Source organism: Lepidochelys kempii, chromosome 10 (assembly GCF_965140285.1).
Source record: "Lepidochelys kempii isolate rLepKem1 chromosome 10, rLepKem1.hap1, whole genome shotgun sequence".
Classification (NCBI taxonomy): domain Eukaryota; kingdom Metazoa; phylum Chordata; order Testudines; family Cheloniidae; genus Lepidochelys; species Lepidochelys kempii.
In genome coordinates, this window is record NC_136389.1 from 69,229,621 (window position 1) to 69,251,261 (window position 21,641).

Below are 21,641 nucleotides of genomic sequence, written 5' to 3' on the forward strand. Positions count from 1 at the left end.
TCCAATTTACATATAAAGACCAATGGACTGTGTCTTTATCCCAATGGGAAGGCATTACAACAAGGCTACAACGTGGAACATATGTCAAAATATATTATGAGAGAAATAAAACCACAGCATCTTTTATCAGATGAATGTTTAGAAATAATCAGAAAACAAACTTTACAAAATGTACAAAACAAATGCCAAGAGAAAACATTAATTTTCATTAGGTTGTCTGACTACTTACAATTCCACTTGGCTGCATGGCTACCTGTTATATTTGCACTGCACCACTCACACTTTAGCATCACAGCTAAGCAAAAACTCTGAGGAAGGGATACTTAGGAAATGTAATTTGCTTTTCTTCAAACATGCTAGAACTCAGACACGCTTCCATTGCAATGTTTAAGATTTTCTGTCAGCCGTGGCATGCCAAAGCATCTGATTCTGAAGCACCTCTGTCTGAATGTGTGTCTATGGCCATTTAAATTCCTGAATGTCCACCTCCCATATCCCCCTGGGTAAAGTCTATCAATATATCCTTAGGCTACATCCTTTCTCCTTGGATGTTTTTAAAAGACAGCACAGTCAAAGCAGCTGGGAGCTCATACAACTGTTCATTACAGTCATGTCTTTTGATGTCTGGACAGTCAAGGCATATCTGCCTATCTTCGGGGTTGGAAGATTCTTTGTTCTCATGTTCACGTGTTCGGACACAATCTATCTATAGGCTCCAAACACATTATATAATCCCTCTTGCAATACCTATGAACATCACCACACAAATATAAGGTTCTTCAAAAATCTATTCCCTCTCTCAAGAAGCGCCCATTCTTATCTCAACATGTGAGGAAGTCACATGCGTAAATCCTTGAGCACCGAGAAAGAGCATACCACAGGGACTTATGAACACATAGCCACAGGGCCTTTGGTCACTTTTTAAGCTGGAAAATCAACTGAAGTCAACTGAACTTTAGGGCATTTTTAAGTCTCCTTTGTTCTGCTCATTAGCTGGGGCCGAGGATCTGGCTCTGCTCCTGTATTCCTTGTATAGCCAAATCTTCCGTTGGACTTTCTTTCACTCATTCTTAGCAGTGATAGTGAATGTTTTTAAATTTTGCCTATTTCTTATTATCTCTTTCCTGCATATAGGTAGGCAAAAAAAATATTAGTTTATTTCAGGTTTTGTCTCCATTGTACCATCATTTTTACAAAGAAAGAAAGAAAAAAAAAGTGGTATAGAACAGCACTGAATTTATGCAGCTTTTTAAACTCCCATATAACATAACAATTCTCCAATAAATGATTAAGAGCTTTGAAGAAATCCCAAGAGGAAGAATTCAAACACAGATCTCATGAATAAGCACTGGCAGGAAAATATTGGCCAGGATAAAGATGATGAAATTCCACAGTCACCCCACTAAACAGGTGAGACTATTTCCAGAGGGCGGAAAAAGAAACAAACGAGATTTGAATGCAGAAATAAAATGTACTCTTTAAACCTGCACAAAGTAATAGAAATAAAGCTGAGATTAGAAATCAGGAAGAACATTACAAAACTTTACCAAGAAAACCCTTGAGTAAGAAATCCAGCACTAAGAACAAAAACTACAGAGAGGAAAACGTTTAACTGAAGATCCAGAAAAAGACAGGAAGGACGTGACGGGGACAAGATAAAATAATCACAGAAAAGTGAAAGACAGAGACAAAAAAACACGAGGAGGTATAGGGTGAGCACACTGCCCTGACTGGTACTGCTGCAGGGAAAAATGTCTGTCTCTGGTGTGCTAGGCATGAACAACTGAGAGGAAAATATGTCTGCAACCGCTCGAAGAAGAAATATAGCTTCACTGGGTTTTGGTATGACTTGCATCTTATGACGAGACTTGGAAACAAACAAACAGGCAAAACAATAAATCAAGACAAAAGACATCTCTAAGACTGAATAATTGGCATGGTAATGTGCCAACAATTTCACAAGGAGGAGGGGTGGAAGACAGGCTATGCTTATAGTGGATCGACCACCATGAATACGTGCTCTATTATAATACAACTTAAGGCATTTGTGATGAAGACAGAGTAACAAGTTAATAGTTTGTAGGGCCTACATGCTTATATCTAAACCAGAATTGGGATGTTTGGTAATATAGGACCAAATTCTACCCTTGATTGCACAAGTTCCACTGAAGTCAGTGGTAGTTGTGTGTGTGTGTGTGTGTGTGTGTGTACTAAAGGAAGAATTTGTCACAAGAGTGGAACTTTGTCCTACAGGGGACACAATGAGGCTTTGATGATGAAACAACAGATGATCCCAGAATGGATCATCAGATCCCAGATCCCAACCCCATGAACTCTCTCGAAAGCTCGGATCTGGATCCAAATTTTTGGCTTGGGCCCATCTCTCAATGTGACATGTACAACTGACTTTTAAACAGAAATAAACTAGACAAATAAGGTCTAAAGCAGTGGTTCTCAACCAGGGGTCCGGGGCCCCCTGGGGGGCTGTGAGCAGGTTTCGGGGGGCCACCAAGCAGGGCTGGCATTAGACTCGCTAGGGCCCAGCGCAGAAAGCCAAAGCCCTACCACACAGGTCTGCAGCTTGGAGCTCTGAGCCCCACCACGTGGGACTGAAGTCAAAGCCTGGGCAACTTAGCTTTGCGATGCCCCCTGTGGCATGGGGCTCTGGCTTTTATATGCAGAAAAACAGTTGTTGTGGCAAAGCTAAGCTGTGGAATTTTTATAGCATGTTGGAGGCGGTGGGGGGGCGGGTGGGCGCGGGCGGCGGACTCAGAAAGGAAAAGGTTGAGAACCCCTGGTCTAAAGAACCTTTCCTCACATAGCTACACTGTGATCATGTTATGTCTTGTCCATTATCTGATGGTCTGGGTCTAATTCAGAAGAAATGTTATGTTTCTTGAGATCTGGCTAAGGCATTCAGCTGAAACTTACCTGGGCCACATGCAATTAGTTTCTGCTGTTTTACAGCAGGCTAGGTCATGTAATGCCTCAGGAAGGAAGGAGAAGATTCTGTGCAAATAAACGCTGCACTCCATAGCGGAATCCTAATCCTCACCCATTCGGATTGGTCTATTTATTAGTAGTCTGTAGCCTGACTTTGCTAACAGGAGTTATCCTGGAAGAAACCTGGTGTTTACTCCATGTAGCTGCTGACAAGCAGTTGCAGAGGAGAATTGCTCTAATCTGACCTTTTCAAAAAGTTCTATTTTAAATTGATCCACTGGATCCCAGGTTACATAGACAGAACATAAAGAAGAGACACAAGCTTCAGTAATGCCCAGAATAATAAAACCTATTCATCCTACTGAAAGTTCAGGGTTAATGTTTTACTTAAAACACATCCTTTTGTAGTTTCAATCCAATAAACCATATCCTTTTATCAACAAATGTTCTACCACCACACCCACTGTAAAGAATACAGAAATTGTGTTAGCGTCCATTCTGAACGTTTTCCTAGTGGATATTAGATAGCTGTCCTCTGGAACCTTCTGATACAGAACTCTATTTGTTGTTCTTGGCCTTGAGAACATATCATTCTGGCTTAATTTTCCCACCCTGATGAATGAATTTATCTTCTCAAGGAAGTAAAGGCTCTGAGATGGATTCTGGCAATCAACCAACAACTGCAAATCCCTCTGACTCTGCTATGCACCAACCTGCTTTTGACAGCATCAGCAATTTAAAAATGTCAACTTTACCGAGGATTTTAAACAAAGTTCACTGGAAATAATAGTTACCATTTTAATAAAAAAAATTCTTAAGGCCAAACTACCAATAACAAAACAAACTGTAATGATCTATTGCTCTGCGATCTGAAATAAGCAAATATTAACTTTGTAATAATATATAAAGCATGGAAGTCTTTGGTGGGAAAAACCTGAACTGTCTTAAAACAGTGCACACAAACACGATAACACAAGAAGATTCAAAGCTAATGTTTAACCTCTATCAAAAAACAAAAAGATTCTTCGGAAATGAAAACCATCTGGTGTACAGGTAACTTGTTTAATTGTCTTTTAGTCATTGATGGAAATAGCCTGGATTGCATTGCTACTGTACTGAATATTCAAAGAAGGAATTCTCCACCGAAGATAGAGGCAAAATGATTTAGTGGATTGAACCTGGGATGCAAGGCCTATAACTCCACACTTTTAATCTCTGGCTCTTCCAACAGCTTGCTGTGTGAACCCGGAACAAGACACTTAGGTCTTGATCCATCAAAATACTTAAAACTAATGAATAACCATAAGCACATGGAGTCAATGGAGTCAATGACAGAACTCCCACTGACTTCAACAGTGCAGCATCAGGAGACCCTTTTGGCCTGATCTAACTCCCACTGAAGTCACTGAGTGCCTATTCATTAACTTCCATAGCAGCTGGATTGGGTGTCTCGGGATATGCTTACACTGCAGTCAAGATGTGCGGCTGTTTACAGTATGTGTAGACACACCCAAGATAGCTTTGATCTAGCTCGCTTGCTAAAAATAGCAGAGAAACTGCAGCAGCACAAGCAGCAGCATGGGCTAGCCATCCAAGTATGTACCCAGGGTCCTGGGCAGGCTTGTACTTGGGAGGCTAGCCCATGATGCTGTGACTTCTCAGCTGTTTTTAGCAAGCTCGCTAGATCAAAGCTAGCCCAGGTATATCTACACATGCTGCAATCACACTCCTGATTGCAGCACAGACATAATCTCTGAGTTGCAGATTTACAGTTTATAAAATGGGAATAATATTGTATGAATTATCTTCCTCATACAGGTTTTATGGGGTTTAATTAGTTTTGTGCCATGCTTTAAATAGATAATCATCTATATAAATCCACGGCTAACCTGAATCCAGACTGAGAACCTATTCCATATGTTGTGTGCCTTTTATTACTTTATTCTGTATTTAATTTCTTTAAATGATTTATACAGGGCCAAATTCATAGCTGGGTAAAACTGGGACTGTTCCACTGAAGTTTATGGAGTGGTGCCAATTTACACCAGTGGAGAATTTAGACCACAGGATCTATTACAGATGGGATTTTCAAAAGCACTCAGCGCTGGCCTGTGTGTATTCCCGTAGAAGTCAATGGTAACATTCCCAGTTGGGACCGGAGTTAGGCCAGCCCTGAGTGTATGTGACAATTCCTCTCTCTGGATGTGTGTGTGCCTGTATCTGATTTGCTGTTTTAATGTTTTCCTCTTAAATATTTGGTTTAAAAAAAAAAAACAAACACCACGGGAATGGAGCCGGTTTCAACTCAAAATACCATATTCTTGCTGAAGACAACCAACCCCTTGTGGTACCCATTGACGTCAGTGGGCTCTAGGCAGGCAAGTCCGGAGCCACACTATGGCTCTAAACATGCCCTGAATATTCATTTATATTTTAGAAATAAGAATGAAAAGAACATGTAAAACAATGCTATTTTTCTGAAAATATAGCACCTTGAAGATGTGTGTATAATCCAGTTTAAACTACTGGATTTACAGACATTAATATTAATAGGAATTACCCCATGAGATTCACCCTCAACTTGTAGATATCAGACCTGACCCCTGGTATTGAGAAATGTTAGGTTCTGCATAGAAACTAGAAAAAAAAAATGTAGGACAGTACCTGTTGGAAACTCTCTCTCAAATGGCTTTGATCTTCCGGATGGCAGAATTCTAAAATGTCTTTTCCCAGAAGATCCTAGGAAAGCACAATATAAAACTGTAAAAATACAAACCTGTGTGCTGATCCTACAAGGTTTTAGTTTAGAGAGTAATCCTTGCTCACACACACAGTCACATTACCTTCAATTGAACTACTCACCTGAGCGAGGGTTTGCAGGATTGGTGCCCTACATTGCCTTTAGGCTGTTGCAAAGACATATATCTTTCCTTTAAAAACAGTTTTAAGTGAATTTTTAATGCTTGTTAAAAGGTGCCAGGTTGATAGCCCTGAGGACACTGAAATCCTCTATTAATCCAGCTACATTCACTTTAATATACTGTTTTGTTTGATAAATTTACAGTAAAGCTAATTCAAATCAATATGAAAGTAAATTGATCAGATAAGGACAAAATGTCTTGCCTGCGAACAATTGTTTACATATGGAAACTATTTTCTTTGAGATTAAAAGATAACATGCTGTTATCTGTGAGAAAGCCATCACATAGAGATCATTTAGTATCCAATTATATTACCTTAATATTTATTCAAAGGAGCAGACATGAGCCTCAAGGAAAATAAGCTTCATAATGGAGGTCTGCTTGTTGTTCGATAAACTGGTAGAGAAGTTAAAATCGACAACTGTAACAATCTCTCAAAGCAGAATTTATATTGCTTTAAGAGAAATGTCTTAATTTGAAAAATAAAATTTGAAAGCTGCCTAGGATTTGAACCAGTTCAGTGCTAAAAACCAATAAATCCAAAAAGGATACAATGAAATCCCCTGTAATTAAGGGGAAAGCTCTTAATGCTAAGGACGTGTGCACAGTATGGCAAAATAAATGACACAACATCAGACTGTGATAAGGTATAGAATACAGACAGCTGGAGATCAGCTGAACTGTTGCATCTTTTGGAAGTTACGTTTTTATTTGCAAACACAGAGAGAGAATTTCCTTAATTAGTTCTCACCAATCTCTCAGTCTTAAAACTAGCAACTGACCTGTGGTTGGTAGCCAATCACACTGATACATCTTGGATCAACAAATGTGATTATTCCATCGGAGTTGTGTCTAGACAAGAACTCGGTAGGAACAGACATTCCATTCATGTCCATGCACACAGGTGAGCTAGTTACCTAGGACAAACAATCAGATAAATATTATTCGGAAAAGGAACAGTCACCATAAGTAGAGGTTGCTTTTTCATTTAAAACAACACAATCTGTTTATTGTCAACTATTTAAAGGGTTCATAAAGAAAACAAGGACACAAATAAAATGAAACTGAAATGGCTTCAGTCTAGTCCACAGCACAAAAACATCGCTCCATTACATGCACACTGGACTCACCGAACAATACGAAAACAAGCCCATCGAAGATGCCTCACAAAGAAGGTTCTAACAGCTAACTCAAGTAAGTTCCCAAAGAACTGTGACATAGGTCTCTCCCATTGGACTCTTAGGGTATGTCTACACTGCAAGAGGTGTGATTGTAGCACAGGTATTCCTCCCCATGCTACAATCACACCTTCACTTTCAGCACAGACATAACGTTAAGGGCATAATGCTAGCACAGCAGATATCACCGTTGAAAGAAAAACAGAGATTTTCTGTAAATTTTCATCAAGGTTCTTCAGAAAGAATGAAACATTTCCAGGTTCCTACTTGAGATCTATGCAGCCAGCCAAGTTAATCTACTTCTATCCATTTCTACATGGGCTAAGAGTGAGAAAAGTCTTTGCTTTGACTTTCTCTTTCATCCTAAACAACCAGGTCTGTCAAAGAGGCACAAGGCAATCTGTACAAAATCTCTTTTTGCTCTCTGCTCTGTAGCACAATAGCATCAAAACACCAGTTAATAGAGCAGGGAGGTGATTAGCTGTCACTTTATGGCTTACTGTTTGGAGTGCACAGTTCTAAAATTTGTACACCTTGATTTCTTTGTGATTAAACTTGTCCCCTGAGCCACTGCTTGCTTGATCTTGCCTTCACTCACAGAAGGCCTGCTGGCTATTCTCTTATGGAACAGATGTTTTGATGCTCCACAAGTTATTAATGGGATTTCTGGGCAAGAGTCTATTTTGGCAGCTGTAACATCTGCAAACTCCGTAATTTCCTTCTGTCCACCACTTAGGTATTTTATCTTTGAACGTAAGTGTGATTAAGTGAAAAATGTCATAGCAATGCCACAAAAATATTGCATCACACAGGAGACACTATTTGCAGAAGCGGTAACGTTTCCAGTATGATGCTCATCTGAACGGATATTGGTTTGGCAGCTACACTCCAATGACACTGTCATTCTGCCATTAAGAGTGAACAATGCCATCCTAACAGATGGGCATGAGTGAAGGCCAACAAGAAACCATGCATTAGGATCAAACGTTTTTACTAATGGCATGATTCCCAGACAGGAACATAAAAATGGCTTCCTTATTATGATTGAAAAGGTTCACCACTGCTACTCCAGCTCCAGATCAATACTCTGATCCACTAGGACTCCATTAGCAAGGGATGAAGGGAGGAAAAATACAGTACACATAGAATGCCTCAAATTTGGATGTTTTGATCAAATGAGATGTAAAATCTTATTTACACTACTTTCAATGGACTTCTGTGCATGGATCTGCCATATAATATTTCAGCAATATTAAGTGTTTGTGTGTGTAGTTATGCTTTGTAAAGCATTTAAGTACTTAGGCCCTCTTGACTGCATTAATTTTATTGTTTTCATACGAGCCTTTGCAACTACAGGTTTTCCAGCCAGTTAATTAGCCTTTTAAATCAGCAACTGGAGAAAATCTATTCACAACAATTTCCACCCCCTAATGTTTCCCTCGTCAGGTACCCAGGAAACTTCCAGAAATAATCATTTCTGCAGCCCATCCAACTCCACTTGACTGGGCACAGACACCATAGCCTTGTGCTTTTTGTGGCATGGTACAGACCCATATCTTCTAACCAGACCCTGTCAGAATCTGATATAAAACTGTACTACAACATTGACTAACATTTTCAGCAGCAGTGGATGTAATAAAGGAGCGTCTTTACCTGAAGCCTCCCTATTGCCACAAGGCAATATTTGCTACCTTGACCCACATCTGTATCTTCTTCTGGTATAGTCATTCCTAAAATAAACAACAACAACAACACCACCATTGTTACTGCTAGGAAAGGTGAAAAAACAGAATCACTTGCCTTTTTTCATAGATGGTTTCAATTTCACAAACAAAACTAGTCACTATCTTCTGGCTTCAGTTAGACAAAGGGAAACATACACAACAGCCGCTAGACTCTGATGCCGGCAATAATATTTTGAGTAATATTTCTTTTCAGGTTATTACTGCAAGATGTAATTTATGCATTTTTCTTTGGTATAGCATACACCAAATATCAGCTTTAAAAGAAAGGTACAATGTGGATTACACACCAACTTCAACATTTAGACTGGTCACTTGCCTCTGAATTAAATGGATTCGTTTCCTTTATTATAAAATATCCAGCATACTTTGTTATGCTAAAAGGAAACAGGAGATTGAAAAACATAGGGATTTCATTAAACTCTATTTGTTTTCAGTTTTTCAATGGGATTAACTATTACAGACGTGAATAAAATCAAAGCATACGGGTAGGCTATTTTCCACTCGTGTTACACAAACAGAAATGCTCTTTACATGAGTGTTGTTTAGATATTATTTGGTTAAGCCTTTAGTAAGTAGATTTCTCAATCTAAGTTTTGAGTTATCCACTTCCTGTGATACATTTTAGAAAAACTCTTCTATTGGTAACACAGTTGATTTATTTTAAACTATTTACAAGCTCTCTTCCCAATGTTTCTTGGCATTAAGACACAACAGAGAATGAATTACTTAAAAAGCAGTTTAATGTGTTAGTGAAGTTAATTGCAAAGTCAGCTACCAGTTATGAAGCAACGATCATGTTTAGAGATTATTATCCTCTGACATTTATACTTCCTAATACAAGTCAATCACACTGCAAGGAATCTTGAACTGTTTAGAGGAGAACCAGATATAGCTTTTTAAACATGATGCACATGGGATAAAAACCCTAAAACACTGGTAATTTTAGTGACGAGGTTTTCCAGATAAACTGTTCCTATAATAAGAAGTGTTATTTGATCACACAGTTTTTGAACATTACACAGTATTTTCCACTTTCCCACAGTTATAAGATATAGTAAACTATAAATGAATATGCAAGAAAATAATGAGCATTTTGTGCAATGTACTCAGTCGTCATCTTGTTCATTGCTCATAGCAAAGGTTACATTCCGAGGCCCAAATTCTGACTCTCAGATAATTATAATTAGCTCTGATTTCACCTGTAGATTTCAAAGGAACTTTACAGTAGAGAAAAAGATTTATTGTTCCCCTTCAACAGACGGTGAAAGTGAGGCAAAAGTGATTTGCCCAAAGTTACACAAGTTAAAGAGACAACGTGGGTGAGGTAATAATTTTTATTGGACCAACTTCTCTTGGTGAGAAGGAGAGCGCGACAGAACTGTGTAGCTCAAAAGCTTGTCTCTCTCACCAGCAGAAGTTGGTCCAATAAAAGACATGATCTCACCCACCTTGTGTCTCTAATACCCAGGAACGGACACGGCTACAGCACCTCATACAAGAAGTTGAAAGCAGAGCTGGGAATAGAACCCACATCTCCTACCCAATGTGGCGCCCTTCCTCTTAATGCATGCAAAGTTCCTAATTTGGCCCTTAACGAGCTTCTTTACATGTAAAGCTCTTTGATGTCCCTGCATAAAAGCCACACACTTCCTTTGGCCCATGCACAGTCCAAGCTAGTATATGAACTTAAGGGTAAATTTTAAAGGAATCACACATTAAATATAGAGTTTTAAAATACATGGAGTTCCATACTATTTTTCAAATAAATTGTTTAGTTTGCAGACTTGGAAAAGGTGATCCCTGGATAATTCAGGATTTGAGTCTCATTTTCACTAAGGATCCTTACACAACTCTGGCAAAGTAGAGAACTCTTAACGTGAACATAAATTACAGTTACACCTCCTTCAAGGCCCCTTTCCATTCTCGGAATTCAAAGGGGTCTTGATGTTAGTAAGAATCAGGCCCATAAAACAGTTAAGTTAAAAAGTAATACCTTTAGTAGAACAAATATGACTACCAACTATAACAAATATAATTACACTCTCTGTTCTATTACAACTACACATCCCATGCTGCGTAAAGAATATTTATCTCTGTACATAAATGAAAGACACTAACACACGAATGCATCAAGGATAAAATAAAGCACCAATACAGAAAGAACTACGGAGGCATGGTGTAGGGTTTTTGTTTTTGTTTTCACTGCTGTGTTTATGCACAGTGGAAGTCTTTCTCAAGTACTGAATTTAGTCGTCATCTGAAGGCATAAAGCAGCTTAAAAATACACACAGGGACAAAATCTGGCTACCTGTTGTGAAAATGGAGGTAACTGCATCGTGAAAAAGGAGGACCAAGCATATGTACTTAAAGCTTTGTACACTGACAAATAAAATTCTGGAATCAGGCTATTAGTTGAGGCCACGCTCCAAAAACATATAAAAATCCTTTGCATGTGCACACTGTATTTCCTCACAGATGCAAAAAGTAGTCCACCTGTGGATTGTGTGCAATCCGCAGAGATGTTAAGCACAATCCATTATCCTCTCCCCCATAATGCTGTGAACAATAATCTGAAAATAGAATTGTATACAGGAAAAACAAATGTAAAAGCCATGATGGACAAAGAAAGAAATATAAATAGCAAGAGGAGCTATTGGTCTCAACAATTATTATTAATACAACAATGTCACTTATTTTGAGCTGCATGCCCCCCCGCCAATACTTTTAAAAATATAATGAGGCACCTCTGCCTTGAGGTGTTTAGGGGATTAATTTTCAGAGATGCTGAGGACCCGCTTTTCCCCACTGACTTCAATGGGATTTAAGTGCGCTTAGCTCCTCTGACAACTTTTATTTTTGGCCTAAATATGTATTTAAGCTCTTAAATTTAGGCGTCAGGTTGGATAATGTTAGCTGAAGGGTCTCATTTTTATAATGGTGTTTTCAATCTAAAAACAACATTTTTAAGGTATTTTCCTTCAGTTTCACTGAGCTTTCTTACAGTTTCCTTAAAGACACAATATACCACAAAAGAAGGCAAAAGCTAAGCAGCTGGATGGTTTCCATTTCTCATAATCTTTTTGCTGATGTGTTCAATAACACTTTCCCTTTTTGGAACTTGGTTCAGGTCCACAACTGCCCAAATAAACCCAAAGCAACATAAACAATCTCCAGAATTAAACCTAGCAAAGAAATGCCATTCCTCACTGAGCTCAGGGTTGGCCAGGGGAGCTGTTGTTCCAAAATTCACTTTTTTTGTTTTTTGTTTGCGAGGTGGATTACATTAAGTCCATGCAACACAGTGGAAACTTTATTAGCTGGGTTATCCCACAAGACACACTATGCATAAAAATCTCACTGCCTGGAATTAATCAGTACATGACCCAGTGAATTGCTAACCCTTCCCAAAGCTTCTAGAGCAAAAAATATGCCAAAATGATTACCTGCTTGCCTGCTCAAAGTAATTTAGGTGCTATTATTGGAAGGATTCCATGCAGCCTATTTTTGTTCTGAATGGAAATTGTTTTCCATATTCTCTTGCTGATGGTTATAAAGATGCTATTTTACACTGCGGTGAATGTGCATAGGGGATCTGTACTTCCCCTATAATATATTCCCTATTAAATGTACTTAGATTTCATAAGGACAGGTAAACAAGATCTATGCACTGGTACTATCGTTACTTCATCTAACTCTTAACACAATGTGATTTGTTAGAATCTGCAGTTGCCTAAAAATTAGTAATTCCAAAAGCGTTCCAAAAATTTGTACCCAGGAGAAAGGCTATGAAACTGGCCTATTAATAACTTCAACAGAATAAAAACACATTATTCACATTCTTGCATGTAGCCAGTAGAAAACTTTATTTCTCAACACCAAAACATACGCTACTACTAATAAACAAATGTAGCACTACGTTTGTCCCGATTAACATCAACAGAGCTAAACATGAAAATGAACCACAAACAGAACACTGTGCAACCAGAGGCCATGTTTAATTTAACAGTATCACTGTGTGCTAACAAGCAGTTTCCCATAAGGTAAAGGCATGTGTTTAAGTGGACATAAGGAAGTGACTTTCTAAACAGTCCCTGATGAATTTCCAACTTGGTCCTAACAACAGAATGCCATTATCTCCTGTCCTTCTGCAACCCCTCAATCCTGTACTTCATGTGTATGTATAGGTGCAGAATAATGACTTTGTGGATTTTGTGGTTTCACTATATCAGGGGTTCTCAAACTTCGTTGTACCATGACCCCCTTCTGACAACAAAAATTACTACAGGACCCCAGGATGGGGGACCGAAGCCTGAGCCCGCTCACACCCTGCCACCCCAGAGGTGGGCCAAACCAAAGCCCCACCTCCCCAGGCCAGGGATCTAAAGCCAAAGGGCTTCAGCCTCAGACAGGGGGCCTGTAACCTGAGCCCTGCTGCCCAGGGCTGAAGCCCTCGGGCTTGGGCTTTGACCCTGGGCCTCAGCAAGTCTCAACCGGCCCTAGTGATCCCATTTTACCTGTCCTGACCCACAGTTTGAGAACTGCTGCAACTATATTAAACTGCAAAATAGATATTTTATGATTGTTCATAAAAGTGGAATTAAAACGTACATGATGTACCATTGCATGGCTACACATTATTTTATACCTCCATCAATTATTATTACCTGTACAGTACCATTCATGTGCATGGCACTTTAAAAGATCATAATACCTCTTGAATAGGTGTATGCAGGAATCTAAGTCCTCAAAAAATAAGGACCAAAAAAAATTTCAGTGGGTCTTAAAATGGGGGGGCGGGGGGAAGAAGTACTTGTAAAAAATTCCAAAGAAGAGGGAGTCATTTTTTTAATAAGCATTAACAATTACAGTGCTGTAAAGAGTATTCAAGCAACTATTTTTTGTTTTGTTAAAAGGAACAGTTTTGCACAAACTTTTTGATTCAGGCCAAAATTTTAAAATAACCTAACTACTCTGGCATTTTGTGGCTAAACACTTACTGTAAGTCTGACTTGGAAGACTAGAAATGAATCAATAATTGCAAGACAAAAAGCTAAAGACAAAACCAAAACAACTCCCCACAAAAAAATCACCCAAAAGAAATACAGAATTCTGTATTATTTGAAACTTTGTTTACTAGGATTTTCAATCTTCAAGTGCCCTAAGGTACCCATCTATTTGACCCTTCTGATGACAATGACTTCCCTGTAGTTTCCCTTTGGAAAAAACATTGGCCTTGGATTTGATTTATTCTTTGCAAAACCAGTAACATGCTGACATACTGTAGTTTCTCTCAACTAAATATTTCCATCCACTGCTATGTGATGAATAAAACTATTACGAAAACATCACGTGGACTGCATAAAACTCATTTCCTTCCAGGAATATGATGCTTTAATTGAAAAAAGGCAAATACTTGTTTTAAATTAAATTTTAAAATAACAGATTGGAAAAAAGTAGAATTGGTATATTTTGTACGTTTGGTTATTAGTTACAACACTTCTCATGCAATCAGAAGCACAGGTTCTTCTAGCCAGTTGGCAGCAGACAAAACAAATGTAGGATCAAAGTCTGGAATGGGCACTCAGCTAGTTTCAAATAGTGAGTCTTTTCCCCATATTGAAAATATTTTAGCACTGTATTTCATTGTTTAATAAAACATCATCACATACAATAAGCAAATAATATAACTCCCTGGAAGAGAGTCTGGATTTTCCAAAACCAACTTTTTCATTTAGTTTTTGACAAATGAATAGTTTTGAGAAATCCACCCCCTGTGCAGACAGTCTGCACAAGGCCAATATTCCACTTGCTCCTAAAAACAGATCCACATTTCCCCTACAGTTACTTACCCAGAAGCAAAGCCTGATGGCCAGGTTATGTACTTTGTGATCCTACCCAGTTTAGGGGTGGTGTGGTGCTGCATTGCCCCATGGGGAGCTCTAGTTAGGACTACCATGTTCCCCCCTACCCCCAGAGAGCACATGGAGTTTGCAAGCTGCTCCACACTTTGAGACTGTACAGCCTGCACCTCCTAATGTGCCTGGCCACCTTTCCAAGAGAGTGTGAAGAGGGTGGATGTAGGGCCATAGCTTTGCCTTCTCCTGGAAGTGCCCACATGCAAGGACTACGGAAGTCCCCAGCTCTTGTGTGGGGTACAGTGGGTACACCTCCTTTTCTCTTCCCACACCCATGTAAGGGCTAGGGACAGTCTGACCCTGAGAGAATATGTAAGTCTAACTGTTCTTTGAAAGTAAAAAAAAGATTTGGGGTCTGACAGAACATATAGGCACAAGAAGAATATAGTTATTTCATGTTGGAAATCAACACTTGAGGGTCAGTCCTGCAGTCCTTATTTAGATAAAACACCCCATTAACTTGAGCGGCGAGCTTTGCTCGAATGAAAACTGAAGAAGCAGGTCTCGTTATCAGAATTTCCTTTATACTTTACATGGTGTCAAGTATCAGGGGGTAGCCGTGTTAGTCTGTATCCACAAAAACAACAAGGAGTCCGGTGGCACCTTAAAGACTAACAGATTTATTTGAGCATAAGCTTTCATGGGTAAAAACCCCACTTCTTCAGATGCATGGAGTGAAAATTACAGATGCAGACATAAATATACTGGCACATGAAGAGAAGGGAGTTATCTCACAAGTCTGCTGACAGGGCCAATTCGATCAGGGTGGATACAGTCCTCTCCCAATAACAGATGAGGAGGTGTCAATCCCAGGAGAGGCAAAGCTGCTTTTGTAACAAGCTAGCCACTCCCGGTCCCTATTCAAGCCCAAATTAATGGTGTTAAATTTGCAAATGAATTTTAGTTCTTCTGTTTCTCTTTGAAGTCTGTTTTTGAAGTTTTTTTGTTCAAGTAGAGCTACTTTCTAATCTGTTATAGAATGTCCAGGAAGACTGAAGTGTTCTCCTACTGGCTTTTGCATGTTACTATTCTTGATGTCTGATTTGTGTCCATTTATTCTTTTACGTAGGGACTGTCCGGTTTGGCCAATGTACATGGCAGAGAGGAATTGCTGGCACATGATGGCATATATAACATTAGTAGATGTGAATGAGCCTCTGATGGTGTGGCTGATGTGGTTGGGTCCTCTGATGGCATCGCTACAGTAGATATGGGGACAGAGTAGGCAACAAGGTTTGCTACAGGGATTGGTTCCTGGTTTAGTGTTTCTGTGGTGTGGTGTATAGTTGCTGGTGAGTATTTGCTTCAGGTTGGGGGGGCTGCCTGTAAGCGAGGACTGGCCTGCCTCCCAAGGTCTGGGAGGGTGAGGGATCGTTTTCCAGGATAGGTTGTAGATTGTTGATAATGTGTTGGAGAGGTTTTAGCTGGGGGCTGTAAGTGATGGCCAGCAGTGTTCTGTTATTTTCCTTGTTGGGCCTGTCCTGTAGTAGGTAATTTCTAGGTACCCGTCTCGCTCTGTCAATGTGTTTCCTCTCTTCCCCAGGTGGGTATTGTAGTTTTAAGAATGCTTGATAAAGATCTTGTAGGTGTTTGTCTCTTCTGAGGGACTGGAGCAAATTCGGTTGTATCTTAGGGCTTGGCTGTAGACAATGGATTGTGTGATGTGTCCTGGATGGAAGCTGGAGGCATGTATAGCGGTCAGCAGGTTTCCGGTATAGGGTGGCCTACTTTTGTCATCTCCAACTTAAGGAATATTTTCAACACACAACTGAACAGTGCACTGAGCCACAGGAACCCTTCTACCAACACTACAAGAAGAAGAATTCTGCGTGGTCTCCTCCTGATGGTTGAAATGACAGACTGGACTTCTACATGGAGTGCTTCCGCAGGCGTGCACAGGCTGAATTGTGAACAAACAGCATCACTTGCCCCATAACCTCAGCAGTACAGAACACATTGTTGTTAGGTTACTTTAAGCCTTGTACTGCATTTGCCTGTATTTTGCTCCATTGACTCTGCTTTCATTCCATGTTACCACTGTGGTCCACTTCAATGAGCGTTTTTCACCAGTGTACGGTCTGCCGTGATGGGTGCCAATTAACCATCTTTACCACCCAAGTAACCCATTAAGCATGACTAGGTGTACTTCTCTGGGTATCCATTTTGCATATGACCATTTAATTCACTTGCATTTGAAAGTATCAGGAGAAAAACTCTAAAAATTGAACTTTGCTTAAAGTAAAAAAGTACATTTTGTTACAGGACTTATAACCTCTGTTTACTCTGTCTGGAGATAAAAATGACTGAAACATTTTGAGAGTTACAGTACACTAATTTAAATTGTATGAGCTTTAGCAATCTTATTACCAGCCGTTAGGAATGCAAAGAGGGACTTTTACACTTCTTTGTGGTTCCAAAGTACAGGCAGATGACATGTGGTCTGAATTATACTTGTCTGAAGGCTGATAAAATTCCAAAAGGATGCATCATTTTAATTTTTGTAGGTATCTCTCTCTCTCTGTGTGAGAGAGTGAGATAATTATATAACCTTTGAAAATATAAATCTGCACAGAATCAATAAGGAATATAAAGCTGCATGTTAAAATCTGCACAAACAAACAATGTACAGATTTAGTGTAATGGGATTTTTGGCACTCCTAATCCCTGGAGTAGCCTGAATAATGTTTGTGGTATACTCAGTCTATAACCACAAAAGGGCAAGACCTCTTGTTCAACAGGAATTGACATACTAAAAAGAATATTAAAATATTCAACTTCTGCAAATGCTAAGGCCAGTCAAACTATCCCTTCATGATGTTGGACTGGTCTCCATTTAGTCTCCCTTTGTGTTCAGACTCTTCCCATCTGTAAATATTCTCATTTGTAATACTGAATTACAGTAGGTGAGTTGTTTTTTCATTGCTGTTCAAAGTAGCATGTAAAGACTTATTTCCCAAAATCCCACATTCAAAACAAAATAACTTAATCAAGATGCAGAGATAGCAATATTCTCCACTCAGTAAATTACTTGTAAGTGAGTATACCGTTACCTAAACTGAAGCCAAAATTTTCAAACATGGGTGTCTAAAAATAGGCACTGGCTTTGGCCAGTTTTTCAGAGGTGCTGAGTACCTGCTGCTTCCACCGCTTCAATGAGAGCTGCAGGTCCTCAAAACCTCTGAAAATCAAGCCATTTTTATTTAGGCACCTAAGTTTGAAAATTGTGGACTACACTTCTGTAGTCATATGGTACCCTCATTCTGAGAGTGCAACTCTTGTAGATGACAGTTGATACTCTGCCAGTGTACATCAATGGCTGTCGTATGTGGAGAACCAGGGCAGTATATTGAAAGACTGAGGAGAATATGGATGCGCATTAAAAGTGACGCTGACTGACTTTCTGATTTACAGGAAAATGTACATGGACTAACCAGCTGAAATCAGTCAGAGTGTGATCAGTTTTTCTGTACCTCTCAGCAATGCTAACTTTAGAATATCATAATACAACCACATGCACTAGGGCATCACCTGCACATCACAGGGAGCAAATTTGGTCAGGTGTTTTATGGGTTCTTTCCACCTTCCTCTGAAACATCGAGTGTAGGAAACAGGGTACTGATGGCCCATTGGCCAGATCTGGTACGCCAAACCGAGCAAGTAAATAAATAGTAAATAAAAGTTGCACAGTCGAGTTGAACACAACGAGCTACCTGGCTGAGATTATCAGTTTATCAGACTGAGGCTGGGATTTTCAAAGGAGCCTGGGGGAGATAGGTACATAAATCACACTGCACTTAGGCTCCTAACTCCCTTTGTCTCCTTTGAAAATCCAGCCACAGATGTCTAACTAGCAAGTTGGTCAATAGATTCTAAAGATCAGTTTGGTCTTGTACATAGTACTATCTATATTGCCCTTAATGGAACTTTTACCTGCTGGTGGCCAGGCCTTGATATATCCAGTGCAGTGGACTACTGCATACTGTGCTTCTCCTTCTTTTACTGGGCCTAGGCCATTCCTATATGAGAATAAACAATACTATTAACAAAATGTTTGATAGCCAATAGAATTTTGTACTAGTACCAATTTTTAATACAAATTTACCAATTACACTAGTAATAATACTTAATACAGCTCTTACATAATGTTCAACAGCTCAAGTGCTGTATAAGCCATATCTAATTATAGGTAAGTATCATTTTACAGATGAGGTACACCCTAAGGAGTCAGTGACAGAGGCAGGATTAGAACTCAGTGATGAGCTCCCAATGCTGTGCTCACTCCACTCTGATGGGATCTCATGCTATTTGTGAAGCGTGAGTCAGATTCTGATATACAAAGACTTGTTCGGGTAAAACTGGGAAATTTAGCGCTAGTGAAATGGACAACTAGAAAAGTTCATTATGATATACTGTAGTGGCAACTGAAACAAACTCACCTGTATCTTTTTCGCATGGTGGTTATTCTGTTCAGAGGTAAATGATCCAAAGGGGCATTTCCACACCTAAAAACAAGCCAGCATTTGAAAGATAATATAAATGCCTGGGGAAAAAAATCCAATTTGAACCCCATTTAAGGATATATATTCAAGTAATATTGCGTTGGTTTTTGATTGCGTGTCTTAGAAAAGTATTTTCTGAGGGCTTGTCTACACTTACTAGGGGATTGACGTGCAGTGATCAATGCATCGGCAATCGATTTAGCGGGTCTAGTGAAGACACACTAAAATCGACCGCAGATCGCTCTCCGGTCGACTCCAGCACTCCACCTGAATGAAAAGCGCAAGGGGAGTCACTGGGAGAACGATCGGAGGTCGACATTGCATAGTGTGGACCCTGCGGTAAGTAGATCTAAGTACGTTGACTTCAGTTACATTATTCACATAGCAGAAGTTGTGTAACTTAGATCGATCTCCCCCCCTACTGTAAACAAGGCCTGAGAAGTTGCTACTACTATAACCCCCACATTGGTTTTTGTTTGTTTGTTTTACTTTTTAGTGCCCCAACTATTTTCAAGATGTAAATAATAAAACAAACACTAAGAAAACTACTGACTCACAAAAGAAAATCCTACAGTTAACATAAGGCTAAACAAGAAATACAAGAAGAAAACACAGCCCGAAGCAGAGAATCCCAGGATTGGTTTAAGCAGAAACGGGCTGCAGCAGATCACAAACACTTTAAAAACAAATACGAAAACTAGACAAACATACGATTTTGGCCCTCAGCTAAACCATCCAAAAATAATTCCAGCTTCCAGAGGATTTATTAGCACAGAGAATTCGCATACTATATACTTGTGTATTCACCAATTATTTATGTATTAGACATTAGTCATTTGTATGTACACCCATATATAACAATGCTGACCCACATTTGGTATAACCCTTTCTATTGGAATATATGATAGATACATCAAATATCTACAAACCCTAAACTACTTATGTACTATCCATGTAATGTCACAGAAATTTGTATAAAGAAAAGGAGGACTTGTGACACCTTAGAGACTAACAAATTTATCTGAGCATTTGTTAGTCTCTAAGGTGCCACAAGTCCTCCTTTTCTTTTTGCAGATACAGACTAACATGGCTGCTACTCTGAAACCAGAAATTTGTACATATATATTGGCCCAATATCTGACTACCTGCTACTTGTGTTCCAAACAGAGCTAAGCAGAAAAAGATTCTCTCATCCCACAAAACTTTTTGAGATTTCAAAGTTTCTCCCTGTTCTGCATTGGGATGAAACTGACTTTTCAAAAATCTCAAACATCAAAGAGACACCCTCCTCTCTGCCAAGAATAGGCAATAGGCCAGTGGTTAGGTCACTCACCTTAGATGTGGGAGACCCCAGGACTTGAAGCTGGGTTTTAGATGTGAATGTTTTGAACACTGGGCTAGTGTGTCAACCTCTTTCTCTGGCCCAATGAATTATTTCATTACTTATACAGAATGGAACAGTTCCAACATGAAAGACAGGAAGATCCAATTGCCCGTTGGTTAGGGCGCTAACCTGGAATATGGGAGAGTCAGGTTCAATTCCCTGCTCCAAATCAGGCAGAGCAGGGTCTAGAACAGGGATCGGCAACCTTTGGCATGCGGCCCATTAGGCAAATCTGCTGCTGGGCTGGGACGGTTTGTTTACCTGCAGCGTCCACAGGTTCGGCAGATCGCAGCTCCCGCTGGCTGCAGTTCACCGTTCCAGCCCAATGGGGGCTGTGGGAAGCGGCGCAGGCCACGGGATGTGGACGCTGCAGGTAAACAAACCATCTCGGCCTGCTAGCCGATTTCCCTGGCGGGCGGCAAGCCAAAGGTTGCCGATCCCTAGTTTAGAACCTTGGTCTCCCACATCCCAGAGGAGTGTCCTAACTACTGGGATAGTAACTATTCTGGTCTGTGGCTGGCACCCTCTGCCTCTCCCTCTCCCCCTAACATTCCATCCTGGACTTGAGAAACTTGACAGAAGTTTTATCAAAACTAGAACATTCCTACAGAAAGCTTTGGTATTGATGAACTGGAATTTTCCAATGAAAAAACATTTTGTTGGAAAACTCCTGACCATATCTAGTTCCAGCTGACTTGTACTGAAGTCAGCTTTGACTACCTAATACCTGGCTAACAGCTATTAATGATACCAAGTAACTTTCTGTTTACAACTTTGATTTGCATACCAGAGTATATTTATTTGTATTTCCAATTATGAGTCTAACTGCATTTTAATCGTGCATCCATATGCAATTATCCCTTTGAAGCCAAATAAATGGTTTGAAAAGACAAAACTGAGTTTATTTTCATTAAAGAGGAGGAACTATATGGCAAAGAAAGAAGAAATCATGCAGCAAACATTGCAACCTCAAATAATTCACAATATTTGAGGATGTATTGGGGTTCAGGTACGAAGACTCCTTCCTCACTAAGATTTTTTACTAGTCACTGCCAG

The 21,641-nt window shown here is 39.6% G+C and overlaps 1 protein-coding gene across 4 annotated transcripts in view; it reads right to left on the bottom strand.

The window, feature by feature from the left end:
• Window positions 1–21,641, bottom strand: part of ARNT2 (aryl hydrocarbon receptor nuclear translocator 2) — a 132,920-nt gene that overhangs the window by 33,862 nt on the left and 77,417 nt on the right. For all 4 annotated transcript variants that reach the window (XM_073304107.2, XM_073304108.2, XM_073304110.1 and 1 more), the window contains exons 7-11: window positions 19,139–19,204; window positions 18,633–18,718; window positions 8,696–8,772; window positions 6,647–6,781; window positions 5,608–5,682 (exon numbers count right to left, since the gene is read on the bottom strand). In XM_073304107.2, the coding sequence (XP_073160208.1) occupies window positions 5,608–5,682; window positions 6,647–6,781; window positions 8,696–8,772; window positions 18,633–18,718; window positions 19,139–19,204 (439 nt within the window). The remainder of the gene's footprint in view (window positions 1–5,607; window positions 5,683–6,646; window positions 6,782–8,695; window positions 8,773–18,632; window positions 18,719–19,138; window positions 19,205–21,641) is intronic.